This window comes from Pocillopora verrucosa, chromosome 13 (assembly GCF_036669915.1).
Source record: "Pocillopora verrucosa isolate sample1 chromosome 13, ASM3666991v2, whole genome shotgun sequence".
Classification (NCBI taxonomy): domain Eukaryota; kingdom Metazoa; phylum Cnidaria; class Anthozoa; order Scleractinia; family Pocilloporidae; genus Pocillopora; species Pocillopora verrucosa.
Window position 1 is genome coordinate 12,749,289 of NC_089324.1, and position 17,003 is coordinate 12,766,291.

The 17,003-nt window shown below is 37.2% G+C and overlaps 2 protein-coding genes across 3 annotated transcripts in view; both read left to right on the top strand.

Moving 5' to 3' along the window:
- The window catches only part of LOC131775100 (uncharacterized), a 32,103-nt gene extending 23,992 nt beyond the window's left edge, over nucleotides 1-8,111 (top strand). Inside the window, exons 27-37 of the mRNA XM_066160000.1 lie at nucleotides 290-432; nucleotides 1,116-1,412; nucleotides 2,524-2,811; nucleotides 3,002-3,304; nucleotides 3,566-4,029; nucleotides 4,219-4,313; nucleotides 4,812-4,968; nucleotides 5,391-5,457; nucleotides 5,852-6,123; nucleotides 6,608-6,791; nucleotides 7,541-8,111. Coding sequence (XP_066016097.1) covers nucleotides 290-432; nucleotides 1,116-1,412; nucleotides 2,524-2,811; nucleotides 3,002-3,304; nucleotides 3,566-4,029; nucleotides 4,219-4,313; nucleotides 4,812-4,968; nucleotides 5,391-5,457; nucleotides 5,852-6,123; nucleotides 6,608-6,791; nucleotides 7,541-7,767 — 2,497 coding nt within the window. The 3' untranslated portion in view covers nucleotides 7,768-8,111. The remainder of the gene's footprint in view (nucleotides 1-289; nucleotides 433-1,115; nucleotides 1,413-2,523; nucleotides 2,812-3,001; nucleotides 3,305-3,565; nucleotides 4,030-4,218; nucleotides 4,314-4,811; nucleotides 4,969-5,390; nucleotides 5,458-5,851; nucleotides 6,124-6,607; nucleotides 6,792-7,540) is intronic.
- Nucleotides 8,112-8,644: 533 nt separating this feature from the next.
- On the top strand, nucleotides 8,645-15,863 carry LOC131775099 (uncharacterized). Of its 2 annotated transcripts, none has more exons than XM_059091190.2 (7): nucleotides 8,645-8,899; nucleotides 11,607-11,757; nucleotides 12,420-12,557; nucleotides 13,220-13,958; nucleotides 14,395-14,462; nucleotides 14,818-15,017; nucleotides 15,297-15,863. In XM_059091190.2, the coding sequence occupies exons 4-6, from the start codon at nucleotides 13,559-13,561 to the stop codon at nucleotides 14,995-14,997; spliced, it is 648 nt and encodes a 215-aa protein (XP_058947173.2). In that variant the 5' UTR covers nucleotides 8,645-8,899; nucleotides 11,607-11,757; nucleotides 12,420-12,557; nucleotides 13,220-13,558; the 3' UTR covers nucleotides 14,998-15,017; nucleotides 15,297-15,863. The 2 variants fall into 2 exon arrangements, with proteins under 2 accessions (XP_058947173.2, XP_066016239.1); XM_066160142.1 differs by having other exon boundaries at nucleotides 13,242-13,958.
- The last annotated feature ends 1,140 nt before the right edge of the window (nucleotides 15,864-17,003 follow it).

The window sequence follows — 17,003 nt, forward strand, 5'->3', positions numbered from 1 at the left end:
TAAATTTTGGCTAATAGGAGGAGTCTGCCGACTAGGATAGGGTAAACAGGATTAATTCTGTACTCAAGCCAAGTGGCCGCCCAGGTTTCCCTCGCATGAAGCGGCTACTTGGAGCACTACTCCCCCTTGGTTGGGATGCTTGTCCAAATTTTGGCGAATAGAAGGGGTCTGCCGGCTAGGATACGGGCGGTGCTTAACCCAGGATCTACGGTATTTGTATTTATGTGCTTTTGCAGTTTTCTGTCTTCCTTCTTGTCACTAAAGACTTTTACTTTTATTTTCCATGTAGGAACGGTAGCGTGATTGCAAATTTCACTATCGTTTATAACGTTAGCGACTACAGATGGATTGAAAAACTTAAACAGAGCATATCATCCACGGGTCTTCTGTATAACATGCCTTTGGAGCTGGAAGAACTTACAGCTGAAAACGGTTAACAGTTACATTAGTGAACTCTAAATTCCGGTCAAATTTTACTTTAGAGCTAGGAAGTCTAAGTGTGCTTATGTTTTAACACCTCGGGGCTAACTTGCTCTATTTGCCGCCTCTTATGTTACGACGCATAGCTTACATTAATATACATTTTGCGGCATTTTAAAATTACAACTAATGAAAATGCTCCAACAGACAAAAATAAAAAGTAAAGAGATGACAACAGGCCATTGAGGATTAAAAATAACAACTTATTGGACCAAGAAAATGCGACCAACTTGCTAGCTTTCCATTGGCTTTAATAATGCATCCGAGGGGATGAGATGGTAGATCGAGTGTTTTTGACCAATCCAAGAGCAGTTGAGAGAAACCGATGCAACACCAGCGACAATAGAATAAAAATAGTTCAAGTAACTGCAATTTAAAATAATTTAACTCCGAAAGCGATAGTTTGATGCAGAACATTATATCCTTTAGTCAAGACGATATCACTTATAAATCATTTTTCGAAAGCATGAAAGAAGTGGATATTGCAAAGAAGAGTGTTCTAAAACTTTTGACTTGGATTACGCTGACTTTTTTCATGGAAAGTCCAATTAGGACACGGCACTCAATTCAACGTGGCAGAAATGTGAAGAAATTATAATCAGCGGTATCATTAACTATACATTTTCTTCCTTCAGTTCCAGAAGTTGCCCCTACGAATGTAAGCGTGTTTCTTGTGGAAGATACAAGCATTCACATCAGATGGGACAATCTTAGCCTACCCCCGAGTATTTCCGCCATATTTCAGGGCTATAAGGTTTTCATCAGACCAGCGGGAAGTGCAGACGTCATAGTTACCACTGTAAATGACCTCGTTAACTTCGTTACCATAGAAGGACTAGTACCATTGGTAACGTATACCCTGACTGTGGCTGGATACACACAGAGTGGAGTTGGGAGGGAAAGCGAGAGTCTCTCTGTAACCACCACTTTAGGTAGAGTAATAAGTTTGGGCTTCGCTGTGCGCGTTTGAGCTCCGCTATTAATCAAATTGTCCTTTCCCAAAATCTTAAATCATTTGTTTCGCTATGTCGATTTCCTTTAACCGTTTAGCCTCTGAGAGTGACTGGCTTCAAATTTCTCCTTTCAATATCACCTTAGAATCAAATATAAGGAATAAGGGATGTGATCACAAATTTTAAAAGAAGCTCCTGAGTGTCCAACAAATTTTCTCTGTCAAAACCATAGGAAATGTAAGTAGAACAGTGTGGAAAATATGAAAATTAATACTACGGTGTAAAGGGTTAAAAAGGGGAATCTGTCGCTATTGTCTACTGTTATATATATATATATATATATATATATATATATATATACATATATATACATACATAAATATATATATATATACATACATACATATATATATATATATATATATATATATATATATATCTATATGATCTTCAAAGACGCAGATATGAAAGCAATCTTCTTGTGCAGTAGTGAAAATATGGCTTCAAAAAAAATCGGGTTTTTACGGAATTTGAACCCATGACCTGTGCTATACCGGTGCATTGCTTTATCAACTGAGCCAACAACCCCACTGGGAGCTGGTCACAAAGGCTGTGATCAGTCGGGTTGACGGTCTTTCTTATTCTGAAGTGATCCACAGTTGATATCATCACCATTATGATATTATTACTTCATTTGTTATTTTTCGCTTTCAATCGAATTTTATGTTCTTGTTACTCGAACATAAAATTCATATCTTCTTTCCGTCGAGTAATATCCTCCATTTATTGGCTGAGTGGGCATTCCCAAATATTTCCCTGACGGGAAGGAGCGATATCCGATCCTGCATGTGTGCCAGTAACAATTGCTCTTAAATCAGTTAACAAGTGAACAGTATGGTAGACTTTGGGTTCTAAGCTCGATATGCCACAATGTAGACATATGTTTCTTTAACAGGGTAACGAAAAACGCGTGTAGACAGGTTTAAAAACTTGAAGGTCTCCGCACATCTCCTTTCGAACTTCCAATTAATAACACCCCACTCCCCCTGCAGTCGTTTGGATACTAATTATTTCCGAAATTTCTTTGTAGCCCCCTCAGCACCTCCCTCCAACATCCGCGTGACTGCCTTCCATTCCCAAAGTCTCTTGGTGTCATGGCTCGACGTCCCCACGGAACACCGCAATGGCATAATCAGAGGATACCGCCTGACATATACCAATGTCAGTGACAGAACTGGCCCAGTGATAACGGAAAGAGCCTACTCAGTGGTTTTGACTCAGTTGAGAAAAGCAACGGAGTACAGAATTTTACTTTGGGCGTTTAACAGTGCTGGAGACGGGGTGTCGGGCTCAGTTGTTGCAAAGACAGGAGAAGATGGTAGGTTTAAAAATCACCATCACCCCCCCCCCCCCAGCCAAAACAATTCTTCTTCTTATAAAGAGTTGAAGGAGTATTTTCACACACACATGTACATATATATGTATATATATCTGTGTGTGTGTGCTATTCCTATCCCTTATTGATAGAGAAATGAAACGCAACCTGTCATGCACCTTTTCGTTCTTAGTACCAAGTCGACCGCCTTCAAAAATGGCAGCAAAAAACCACACGAGTCTTACAGAAATTCCAATTTCCTGGGAACCAGTCCCTCAAGAATTCATACACGGTCGTCATGTCGGTTACCGAGTAACTTATCAAGCTGTTTCTATTGGAGACGTGCCCGCGTATTTCGAGCCAGTGATGAGCATCGACGTTGGGAATGAGAACACTTCTATGATACTTCGAGATCTGGAACCACTTGTAGTGTATAAAATAACCGTGGCAGCCATATCGAACCAGGGACCTGGACCCAAGGGTGTCACATTTGGAGGTAGGTGGAGATAGACTTTATATATTTGTTAACCAATCCCCTTCTGACTAGTAAAACATAGGTAAGGACTTGTAATAGACCCATCCCCACCCCCACTTCCTACCTGCCTTTTATGGGTGCAACGTCCATGCGGTCAATTCCCCATCCATCGTTCTCTGGTGAGCTATGACTATGAAGAGAAAGCCACCGCGCTAATCACGCGTGAAATTATACATAGCAATATTGCACAAACGCCTTTATTTCCGTTTCCTGTCTCCATAGAAACATGCCGTTGCCATAAGCATCTAACGACAAACTGGAGAAATTACCCTCCCTATGTCAATCTGATGTCTTTAGGCAGTCCTGGCGTTATCATACCACGCCTTCTCGAAGAAGTAATCAATGAATGCTGTGGGGAGTGCCGTGCACATGGAAAATCAGAACTGGACTTCAGCCGCAGTGGAAATAATGGGACTTCGGAGCAAAACAGGTCAGAGTATCTTCTGGAAAATATTGATAACCCGACGGATTTTTCCTTTCCGGTTAACGGCTACAGGTTGCAGAACAGTTACAGGGGAGGATTGGGGTATTCACCGTTTGTTGAGTCTGCTGGGGTGGCGTTTCTGACTTTCCAGGATTCCTCTGATGTGAAGCACGCCATGTTTGTAGCGCTCATGGCGTGCTGGCCTGTTGTGGTGCTATCTTTGGTGATGGCTTACATTGCGGGGCTGATAATGTGGTTACTGGTGAGTTGTGACTAGTACATAATTTAATTCATATTGACACACATGCAGTGCTCCTTGTAAACGAGAGATAACATTACAAAAGTATTTCAACATATTGCTACAACACATTTTTTCTTTTCCTTTTTCTTTCTGCATTTATTCAGTTGTTTTGTTTATATATTCATTATTCGTTTTTTTATTCATTTGAAGGATACAAAATCTAACAATCAACATTTCCCTACCTCTTTTATCCACGGAACCTGGGAAGGAGTGTGGTGGGCGTTCGTATCCATGACAACCGTTGGGTATGTTTCAGATCGAGTGGTAATTGGAAATGATATAGAATACAACGCCAATACTAACTATTAGCAGGCTTAAATCGTTATATTGTCTAAATTGCATAAATCGAGCCTTTAATTCTATGACTCCATCCGCAATTTTCGTTTTTTATCCGTAGGCTAGTAAGTTAACCATTTAAAAAATGTACATGACGATAACAGTTGTGACCTTTGGCAGTATTTTGGCGCCACACACAGCTACGTAGTGGCTGTAGATAAATTTACGATATTCAATTTTCATGCAGCTAATAATGGCCAACGTTCGAGGGGACCAAGATCCATGCACACTTTGCGCCCCATACTTGGGAAAGTTTATCTTTACATATGGTTTAAAGATTGAGCCAAAACTATCTGGGGTTTTTCATGTCTCCCTCGCAGGAAGTTTAGTCCTTGGTCTTGCCTACGTAAGGTTTACTCAGTTTCCCATGTCCCAACATATTTAAATTGTTTTTTTCTTCCTTGTAGCTATGGTGACCGTTCCCCAATCAGCCATTTGGGTCGCATTTTTGCTGTGGGTTGGCTGTTGACAGGTCTCGTCATAATCGCAATAACCATGGCGGCTTTAACAACAGCGCTGACGGAAATAACTATACATAGCAAAACCACAATATATGGATCCAAGGTAGCTATTACCTGATTAAGGACTGATCGTTATTTGTCACCTGGGGAGTAGGGGTGGAGAATTTTTATTTTGGAAGGATCACACAGTTTTCAGGGGGGACGGGGGGGATCAATCTTCCCCAATAGAGAATACTAAGGGGAATATGGAAAGTTGACTGCTAATGAGGGGTCACAAACTTCATCATGACACAACCAAACCCCCTCTTCTCCTCCCTTAGGCAACAACAGTGACGGTCGTTAGTTCATGCAAGAGAAAATTAAATTATGAGACTGTGTCCCTTTAAATACCCTTGTTCCACGGATAACTTGTCTCAATATATTCGCAGAAACAAGGAATGTGCTCTCCTGGGATGCTAGAGAACTTACAAAATAATGCAAAATTTAGTTTGATATTTCATTAAAACTATGATCTTTTAATTTTAGGTTGGAGCAATTCAAGGTTCTCCTGAATACTATCTTGGAATCAGACGAAATGCGATTTTAAACAAAGGTTTGAGTCAAAATCAATGTTTGGAATAACAAATATTCGTTAACTTAGTAATTAGGAGCTGCAATAGATTTGTCTTTTTTTTGACATACGCGACGAATCTTTTTTGATAGTTTTATTCAAAAAGTTTCAATATAAACTGCCTGAAACGCTGAAAATGAGATTATATATAGTTTCGAATGATTGTTTTAGAGGATGACTCAAGTATTCTTATCAAATCACGGAGCGAAGTGGGCCAAAGTTTATTTAATCCCACGTTATAATTGCTCTTTCGACACTTAAATAAGAGACACCAGAGAAATACCCATGATCAACACGTCGCACGCAGTCTTAATCAAATCTTGATTTGTATCGTCACTGCGACCTAGCTAAAAAGAATCTTATCTCCTCTCTTCAGAGAAAAACTATCACTCGTTAGAAGAACTCTCCGACGCTCTCGTCAACAGAGAAGTCGAAGGTATCCTAGTAGATACATACGCTGGTGGAATGCGCCAAGATCTCTTTTCTAAGCCTTCAATTCGAGTGACCCAAATCGTTGATTACCAAACCGCGTATGGGGTAGTCATAAGTGGAGATTCGATGCGCCTTAGAAAGTGTTTCCATGGTTACATGCGCTCGCATCAAGCAGAGATCTTTCAATATGTTGACCAACTTGTGGAACCTATAAAGGTAGGCATGAGTCTTAGTCACGTCTTTTACCGGGCTTTATTGAGATGTTTTTTAGCATCCTTGTAATAGCTAGAAAACTGTTACCTGCCCTTAAATAGTAAGCCTAAAAGAGGATGGGATTGCTTTCTAAAAGATAATGACTTCCATGACCATCATCTGCCTTGTCCCGCTTTCTCGCTCAACCGTTATTTCAAACATGCCATGGATATAAGCAACTTTGAAAACGATTTCCTCGTTTAACTGCCTTCATATGAAACCAAAATTTACCATTCTGTTTAAGAAATACTTCAGACGGCGACTTTGAAGACGATGTTTGTTCGAAATCACAAGCCAAAATACGCACAGGAAAGATTCGCAATTCTATAAATGAAACAAAAGGACTCATATCACTATAATGAAATTCCTCAGCGTTTTCATTTTCTTTTAACGGTAAGCATAATTTCTTTGGCGGTAATGAACAACTCAAACTGTTCTTACGCCACAGGGATCAGGACTGAGCAACAGGGAAGATATTGAAGATATCTCGACCGGTTTGTTTGACAAAGAAAGTGACCTTTATCAAAGCACACTTATCATTATAGCTGCTTGTGCATTAACAGCTGCCGCCCTGGGGCTGCTCTTTGAAGCAAGCCGGAGACTACGAGAGCAGGAAAGAGTTCAAGCCTGCAGTAAGTGATAACCAATTATACTGATTAGAACACATTTCGATTTCAAGTGTCCTGAAACCAAACGCGAAATAACGTCAACTACAGTCGCCAATCATAACAAAAGAAATACCTCAAAGAGAAAATGGGAACTCAAAGTAGATGCATAAAACACTTCGCCGAACGCAAAAGGAAGCGAGAAACTCATAACTCCTTAATTTTAAAGCTAAAAAAAATGTTTCATAGCTGTTTTGTTAAACACGGTTTAAACGTGTTTCAATCATCAAAGCTGCTTAGATAGATGTTTTTCGACGTCGAATTTAGCATATTGAAAAGAAAAGATAGTGATTACTTGAATCTTTTGGAAAATTCAGTTTTCCAGTCATCTGTTTCTGATTTTCATTTCGTTATACTTGGTTGACTTAACATGTTTTGCAAGTATGAATGGGTTGTCAGTCACGATTTATTTTTCTTACTTATTCTCGGTTGAGATAGAAGGGAGGGGGGGGGGGTGTTTCGAAACTAGCTAATTGAAGAGAATACGAAATTATAAATCCAACGCAATTCAGATATACATTCGACGCGCGCTTGGAATAGTGCACGCTAAAGCTTACGATCTTCTTATGCTCTGTGTTTGATTTGAAACCAAGGAAATTTTTTTTTTCATGTCAAAAACAGGCTACTTGGAAAATATCTCCTCAGCCACTCCCTTTCATGACAAAAATCCTTAATAAAGTAACAAAGTTTAACTCACCGTTCAACGTTGTTTACAGGTTTGTCGACGGTGAAGGAAAAAAATGTTGGTGAAATGAAGTTACTTACGGAAAAATTCGTTCAACATATGGTAAAAACTCTAACTGAGATGAAAGCAAGACACATGAGAGAGTTACTGACCTTTGCAAAACTTACGCCACAGAGGAAGACCACTAAATTGAATCGTAAAATGACAAGTTCTGCTACGCTGAGTACCAAAGACGTCGATGATATCTCGACGCCTTAAAGGACATGATGGCTAATATCTCAGATGTTCCCTTGAGTCTCGAGAATGACTCGTACGGAGAGTATTCGGAGTTCTTTTTCTCCGATTATTTCTCTCTCATTAACTGAATAACACCTTCCTTTAGCTTTCATAAAATCAAATTAATTAGCTCTAACAGTAGTCTTGAACGTGAAATCCAGTACAACGTAAAGGGACAGAACAACAAAACCTAGTTTGAAAACTGATGTTTCAGCATACATCGAAGATGCTCTTGAAAGAATGTATCGTTACATCGAATTCAGTTATGACGTATTTAGTAAAAGATATTTCAGGAAAATCGTTCTCCTCGTTCCTGTTTCTTAGGTATCCACATATACGGATGTAGTTTCTATATATCTTTCGCTTAGAACATTAAAAGTAATATCGTTTTCAATAAAACAGAAGGAGAACAGTTGCTAACATAAACGGATTTTGTCCCTCTATTGAAGTAATCCTGTTAAGGTTTTCTGTAGATCATTCCAGAGTGAGGAATTAGTAGTAAACGGTGTTCTTACTCATTTTTAGTGTTATTGCATGCAGTTCTACGTTGTATGTTAAAAGCAAACAGTGGCGAGAACGATAGATTACCTCTTAGGCTGAAGCTTAATTCAAGAGTAGAGTGAGGCTCAAAAGAAATCTTTCCCTGTTCTTCTTTTATTGACACACTTTCGAAATAGGGAATCGACGGTGTATTTTTTTTTAAACAAGTTCCAACCCCTCGAGTCACACATACTGGCTAACCCCCGATTCAAACCATTTACTGTTTTAGCACTTCCGGTTTCAGCCCGTCAAGAACTCCAAGCTTGCGCAGAATCATGGTCTAGGGGACTCCCCATTTTATTGCAAATAGAACCCAACACTTAAACAATGGCAGAGTCAGCACGTTTGCTGCTTCTAATTGCAATTTTTCGTTCCATAACATACCTGTCGAGTCTTATTTGGTACTTTATCAGTTATAGTGACTTTCATTAAGACATCTGTCTGGCAGATTGAGGAAGCAAGGTCTTAACACAGTCAAACGTCGCGTCCTTTTCGAATTACACTACAAATCTACAGGTATAAAGATCTACAGGTATAAAGAACGTTTCCGTGGTGTGACAGATTTGAATATGAGGTAAATATACGAGCTTCTCCGTTAATATTTTCTCCTATTTATGTTGTTAATATGTCCTAAGTTTCTTTGATTTCCGGTATAAAAGACGTTCCTGCATTTAACTGCTTAGGAATCGGATAGCTTTTACTTGAATCTGGCTTGCAGTTTATTGCCGCTTCGCTGTACTGATAGGCTAAGCTTAGCTTACATGTTACAGCTGTCGAATTCACAAAAAGTCGAAAAATATCATTTGTATTAACCTCGGAAGGGATTGAAAGGATTATTCAAAGTGTCGATTTAATGTGGTGATCGCGCTGATGATCGAAACATTATCAGTAGTGTTTGCAATCCATTTAAGATAAAGCATGATCGTGTTAAGAACTAGCTTTCGTGTTTTAAATTGTTTTTGTATTGTCGTTCACGATAAAGCTGCTGTAATTCCGCACGACGTGAGCATGGCCGACAGTCAAATGCCCGTCGGTTGCTCGGGGGAAGCGGCGAGGGATACTGAAGCTTCGAATTGATCGGTGCATTGGTCGCCAGGGAGTTAAATGAAATAATAATTCCTCAAGCATGCGTTTAAGATATGAGATGATAGATAGACCACGAAGGGCTAATTGGCTTTAATCGTCTCATATCCAACAAGCGCGGTTGGAATAATTATTTTATTAAAATCACTCTTAAATATAAATGAATCTTCCCAACTTTAGTATGTAAACTTTATTTTTTTTAAGCCTACACTTGACTGCCAGTTGATATTATTGTTCGAAGCAAGCAATTTAATATGATAATTTCCAAAAGCTTAATTACTGGTATTTCATAGTTGATTGAAATAAATTCATTAATTGCTTGAATTAATTCTTCCAAAGATGAGTTGAGATAGGAAAATTTTCAAGAATTTATCAGCCAATGACTACAGAGGTATATCTTACAATCACTCATTGTCTTGGATTTTTGTGTTCAACTTGGCTAACTGTACTGTTTTTAATTAATGAAGTTTTTAAGGTTTTGATTTCTTTCTGCTATTTTTATTGTTTTATTTTTGTTGTTGTTGTTGTTGTTGTTGTTGGAAAAGTATCCTTTCGTTTTTTTTCTCTGCTGATGAATTGTAGGACATTGAAGTCATTAATCCCCATTCGAAAATCAACAATTGTTTTGTATAATGATGTGTCTCTAAGTATATAAACCACAAAGCAAAAATATAAACAATGTTTGGGACAAACACAGCCTTTATTATTGCAAGATTACTAATTAACTTACATTTTCATAAATACACACTTCCTATATGATATATATGTGCAAATAAGAAAACAATACTCAAACATGATATTAAACTAAAAAACAAAAGGCTGTCTAGAAGAAAACCTGTGAAGATATTATGACAAGCAAAAAAGGTAATAGAGAGTTTGGAGGGAAGAAAAATTGCTTCTAAGAATGCAAATGTTGTCAATGTGTATGTGCTAACAAACTGGGCCATTGATCTAGGTTGTTGGTTCAAATCCCATTGAGGCCTGAATTTTTTTTTTGTCTTATTTTCACCACTGCTTAAGTGGTGTTCATGACTGTGAAGATTGCTGTCATATTTATGTCCATGATCAAGCTCACTATTTAGCAATAGCTGAATGCATATGTGTGATGTAACTCTCAGCAGTTTTTGTGGTCAGATTTACTCACCATTTGCTCAACCAGTAGTAGTTGAGATTTACTGATCATTCAGTGATCAATGATGTAGGAATTGAGATGCTCAATTAAACCTTTTTGTGTTGTGCAATCTTGCCTATTTTGTGCCTCAATAACTTAAGTACCTAACATGACATCATTGTACTTTTACTTGCAATATGGAACTTAACTAGTAGGGTAGGTCTGTTGATGTTAAATTGCTTGTACTTAATAAGCAAGCTTGACCACAATAGGCCATTTTACAGTTGTGTACTTTGATTTGATTTGGAGTGAGGCTAAAGGTAACCTTGTAGTGATAGAAACCAGTATCTAATTAGCATAATAACATGGCAATTTGCATTTGAAAAGCAGCAAGATTTGTATCATAACAAGATCACCCTAAGCCTCACTCCTGTTAAAAGGCTCAGCAACCAAGCCCACAGCTGTAAAATGGACTATTAAAATGCAAAACTGTCCCTGTACCAAATTACTGTTTTCATAATTTAAAAGAACATCACCCAGAATTGGTTGATATTTCACATAAACTTAAGCTTGCAACATGAGATCTCACCTCAGCCTTATAGTATAGATTATTTAAATTTTTGCTGTAAACTATGAACTTGCTCCACACCATTGTTGAACTTTTGCCCATATCAGTCAAGAATGTATTTCATAAATCTTAAAATTTAAGTGAATTTTGTTTGATAAGTTATCTTTCCTTCTGGTGAATTGATCTTTTTTTATATAATTATTTTGCTCCTTTTTCAGTCCATCAGATTGTTGTTATGGGTAAAATTGAATGTATCTTTTCCAATCTTAGAGGAAATTAGATTTACTAATAATAAGGTACTTAAATTAACTAATAGTATGTATTTAAGTTTTTGAAATAATTTTGAGGCACAAAATAGGCAAGATTGCACAACACAAAAGGTTTAATTGAGCATCTCAATTACTACATGATTGATCACTGAATGGTCAGTAAATCTCATCTGCTACTGGTTGAGCAAATTAGAGCTTATAGTAATTAACTGTAGTTGAGCAAAGTTTTACCACCTTTCTCTTTCTTCAGGCCAGAATACTGTGAAAATGAAACTTAAATGTAAGAAGCATCCTCTCAGGTTTGCAATGGCTATGGAAAGAAATCTAATCACAGTTCCATGTGAAAATGAGGTCAGACCTGAAAAGGAAGATGCCCTGGACTGGACGATTGGAGGATCAAGGTTTGTGACCTTTTGTGTTAACTCTGAATTACCATTCTTTGTTAAAATCAGTGAATTAATCAAAGCACGTCGGAATGTGTTTGCATAAATTATCAAGCTTACATCGTTAGGGTAGATTGAAATTTGCTATTTGCCCTTCGAAAAGGATTTTTATCACTTAAATTCAATAACTTATAACTGTTAATTCTTAGGTTCATAACTTCGCCATGAATTAAAGCGATCAGAGCATAGCGATTGCGCATTCACCAGTTGATTCTGTTTTAATTTGATTTGTTGTGAAACATATTCCAGAAACAGATTTCAGGTCTTTTGAAATCGATTGTTCCGGCCCAAAATATCTTTCAAATTATATTCACAATGCGAAAATGAAATATATTTAGCTTTCTTGTGGTTGATTTGCAATTTGAAATGTCTATTCATAACTTTCGAGCTCATTTTCGAATTCAGGCCACACCGCGGGTGATTTAAATAGAGAGACCCCAGAGACCACAAAACAGTAACTCTCTATTTGTTTGTACATGACTTCATGTCAAAATTAGGGCATTATATTTTTACAATTTAGGAGCACATATTTGAAATAATACTTTCAGTTCCTACTATTTAACTCTCCTTTTAATATGTAAAACTTCCTTTTAATTTATGTTTCTTTCCTGCTCGTACAGTGTACTACTTGGTTCAGTTTGTAGATGACGGTATTTTGGACATCAAAACTGACAACGACTTTAGAACAAGGGAAGATGGCCGTAAAGAGGCACAGTATGGGGATACCTTTTACTTGTGTACAATAATTTTTGAAAGTGGTGAGTCTAAGCACTTTTTTTGTTTTGATCATCTTGTGATAGGAAGCTACATGTAAGTTGTTTGATTTTGCTTTTCTATGCAAATCTGAAAGAATTAGCTCTGAAATGTTACGAAATGGCTCGGTTTTTCATCATGGAAGCATGACATTGATGAAAATGGTGCCACCTACTTTAAATACAATCCATTTTCTTAAAATCTTTCTGAAAAAGTCATGATTAAGGTCAGGGCTCAACCCTAACTTTTCAACTTACTAGCCAAGTGGTTAGTGTCAACTTAGATGTTACAACAATTTCAGTTTGCTTACTAGCTAGACTGGCTGGTGGAGATTGAAAACCATGTGTGTATCTACCAATGTGTGGCTAGTGTCGTGCCCTGGAGGTAATTAAGGATAGAAATGGATATTGTAATCCCAAATCAATGGAAAAGGCATGGTGACAAACTACTGGTACATGGTGTGCCTCTTGCAAGTTGTATATTTTGTTGATAGGATTTAATAAAATAATTTAATTTGATAAAAATAATTTAAAACAAGCTTCAAATAGATGAAAGAGGAGGCAACAAAATCACAAACAGATGTAGAATCTTTTGTTGCAAACTTGTGCTGTGATTGGTTGCTGCAACTGAAGTTTATTTTTACTGTTAATGGATATCTTTTTGATAGCTGGAGATGTTTTAACTTGCAGATGATAAAGAGGAAGTGATGAAAAGAAAAGTTGCCATGCAGAAATTGAAAAACCCCAAACAAACAGAACAAAGTAAAATGAAAAAGATAGGAAAGAAAACAAAGGAAAACAGAAAGAATGTTGGTGAGGAGAAGGAGGGTGAAGAATCCACACAAAAAGAAATGGTGGATAGGGAAGAAATTGCAAGAAAGAAAGCAGAACGACAGAAGAAACGAGAAGAACAACGAAAGGCTAAGGAAAACAAGGAAAGGGAAAAGGCTGTAAAAGAAAAGGAAAGAGCTGCTTTGATGTAAAGGGATAACCGCATACTTGCAGAGATGAACTCTTTAGCAAGAAATCTGGATGTCGAAAGCAAGCAGCCATTTACCAATTTATCTGATGAAGAGGAGTATGATGTTGACAGGGCTGAACCCATGGATGATGATGAATATTTTGGTGGAAGAGATATTATATCTGAATGTTCATCTTACCTTCATCCCCCCCTCTCTCTTCCTCCCCCTTCCAACTCTGCCAAACCAGCTTCACAAACCCCAAGAGCAACAGTTGGTGGAAAAAGACCCAGGGATTTCTCCCAGAGTCAACCACAACTTCCTCCAAGACCAACTGTGGGTGGAAAAAAGCTAAGGTCCACATTCCACCACAGCTGCCAAAAATGTGAGGAGTATAAGGAAATCATAGCTGCACAAAATCAAGAAATTGCTAAACTCAAGGCTCAAGGTAATTATATCTCACTTTTTACATGACTAGCACTCATATATTTAATGATAAGATAGAGAGTGCAGGGCATTTTCCTGTCTGCTTTTCCTTTTGCTTCTCATTGGATTGACTAATTGTGAGGGGAAAGATGGATACCAGTTGATCATAGTCTATCTTGTATAATTTTACAATAACTCTTAAAGTAGGGAATAAACCATTTTAAATCACTTTAATAAGGCTGCAACTCTTGCAAATTGTATTTTAATGATGCATCTTATTGTGTTTCAAATATTGATGCTTATTTTGAAGGGAAGATTATTTTTCCACATTTACATACTTATGAATTAAAATACTGGTGACAGTCAAGCAGATTGACCCACTGATTGATTGCTATATTTAATCTTCCCATGTTAGCCAGGTAATTAAAGCTATGATGTAATCCATTTATCTGTTGTAGTGAATGGTTGTTATGAAGAGCTCCCCAGACCTGGGAAAGTCCCTGAGATTGTGGCAGCACGGTTCAAGGTAAATGCTTTAAGGCTTAATACCTGGCAATTAGACTGTAAAGCTTAAGTTATCGAATTTATATATTTTTTATAATTTGAGCTTAAGAGGCATATCTGACCATCAAATGCAATGTAGACTGAGTTTGTTTAGAGTTTTGAATAATTTCTTACATGGCTATTGTAGAAGGGACTACTTGAAAACTTCTGTGCAGGGAATCAGTTGAAAGTGCTTTCATTGCCTTAGTGGTCATGCACTTTCAAAATTCAAATGTTCACCATAGCCTTCCTTCAATTTAACATTAAAAACATGACAGAAGTGTAAAGGACATGATTGTTATGAAAACCTTATGGTTAAATTTGTGTGTCCTTTTTAGATGGTTGAGTTGTCAAAAGGTAGAGGTGTCTACTTATATGAGGATCACATAAACACAGCCAAGAGTAAAAACAGCCCAACTTCAGCAGCATGTTTCCTGCTCAGCTGCTTTTATAAAAATTCTGAGCTAAGTGGGAAAGAATCTGACCGGTGCAAATGCCAGAGAGGGCTTAAATGCTGACATTGTTTCCTCAATTTTGGGTAAATACATTGCATTTGGTGTTTTTGTCATTTTATTACTATTGGGAATCTGTACACTTATACATGTTGATCAACATGACTTTCTCAAGGATCAGCCTTGTAAAAAAACTTTGGGACCATCCATATAAAAAAAGTGAGGAAAACAACTCCAAGCAAGTATTCAGAAGTTCCTTTGATCTAAGTGATCTCGGATCATTGATTGTGTTATTAGTCTTTCCAAACCTTGTTGTCATGCATAAGTCTAGAAAGTTAAGCTCCTGTGTTTCTTTTTCTTTGCAGATTTTGTGGTAAAGCAAGGGGGGAAGGCCTCTACAATCAAGCAAGCCCTGAGAAATAAAATTAGTTCTCTAACCACAAGGGCAAGTGGTTGGCAACCTGCCAGGAAAGTAAACAATTGAATCGATTGAATTAAGATTAATTAAAATTATATGATTGGATACTTAGTAGATAGACTATTTTCTATTATGATTTGCACAAGGCTTGCTTGCTTCTCTAATTATTAAATAACAAAGTCAATTTTTTTATTATTACATTTTACATCAGCCAGTTTTTTATTGGCTTTAATCCCAACTAGAGACATTGTAAGTGACATTGTTGATTTTCATGAAATTTGTTTCTGTTTTACATGATTGAATGATGAAGTCCATTTTATAGATATTCTTCGTTTTAAAACAATGAATAGTTTTTGTTAAGTATCCCAACATTGTGAGAGTCAGTTCTAATTTGCATGGAATTTATTGTTAAAATTTATGAAATAATCCAATGATGGATTTCATTGTAAAATATATATTTTTGCATCAAAAGACAATTTAGAAGCAGTCTATTGTACAAATTTTAGGTTATTTGTCATGGTCAATTGTACCAAATAAATTAAAGACATGAATTTCATACTTTTGCTTGAATGCTTATCTGACTTGGCCAAGTATATAATACAGCTGAATACATGCCGTATGAACTAGTGGTTGCATGCCTGTTCGTGCATATTAATTTACCTGGCTGCAGGTATGTATGCCATTCATTTGTAATATCTTGAATACACTCTAAGTATACTTAAAGTATACTTTAAGTATACTGTACTTGTCACTTTGCCACTAGTGGTTTTACTCATGAAGTATACTTGAAGTGCACTGCAAAATTTTCAGTACCTTTCAAGTATACTTCAAGTATACTTTTGGGTGTTCCAATTTCAGGTGGGAACAAGTATACTGCAAGTATACTTTTAGTAGCTCTGTAAACTATACTTCAAGTCTACTGAAAGTATACTTTGTGTAACTTATTTGCAGTACACTTTGATTACAGAAATAGTATACTAAAAGTGTACTTTTGGTAAGGGTAAAGCCAATTAGCCCCTCGTGGGCTATCTATCATCTCATATCCAACGCATGCTTAGGAATTATTATTTCATTTAACTCCCTGGCGACCAATGCACCGATCAATTCGAAGCTTCAATATCCCTCACCGCTTCCCCCGAGCAACCGACGGGCATTTGACTGTCGGCCATGCTCACGTCGTGCGGAATTAAAACAGCTCTATTGTGAACGACAATACAAAAACAATTTAAAGTAAGCCTTACACGAAAGCTAGTTCTTAACACGATCATGCTTTATCTTAAATGGATTGCAAACGCTACTGATGTTTCGATCATCAGCGCGATCACCACATTAAATCGACACTTTGAATAATCCTTTCAACCCCTTCCGAGTTTAATACAAATGACATTTTTCGACTTTTTGTGAATTCGACAGCTGTAACATGTAAGCTAAGCTTAGCCTATCAGTACAGCGAAGCGGTAATATACTACAAGCCAGATTCAAGTAAAAGCTATCCGATTCCTAAGCAGTTAAATACAGGAACGTCTTTTGTGCTGGAAATCAGAGAAACTTAGGACATATTAACAACATTAATAGGAGAAAATTTTGACCGAGAAGCTCGAATATTTACCTCATATTCGAAATCTGTCACACCACGGAAACGTTCTTTATACCT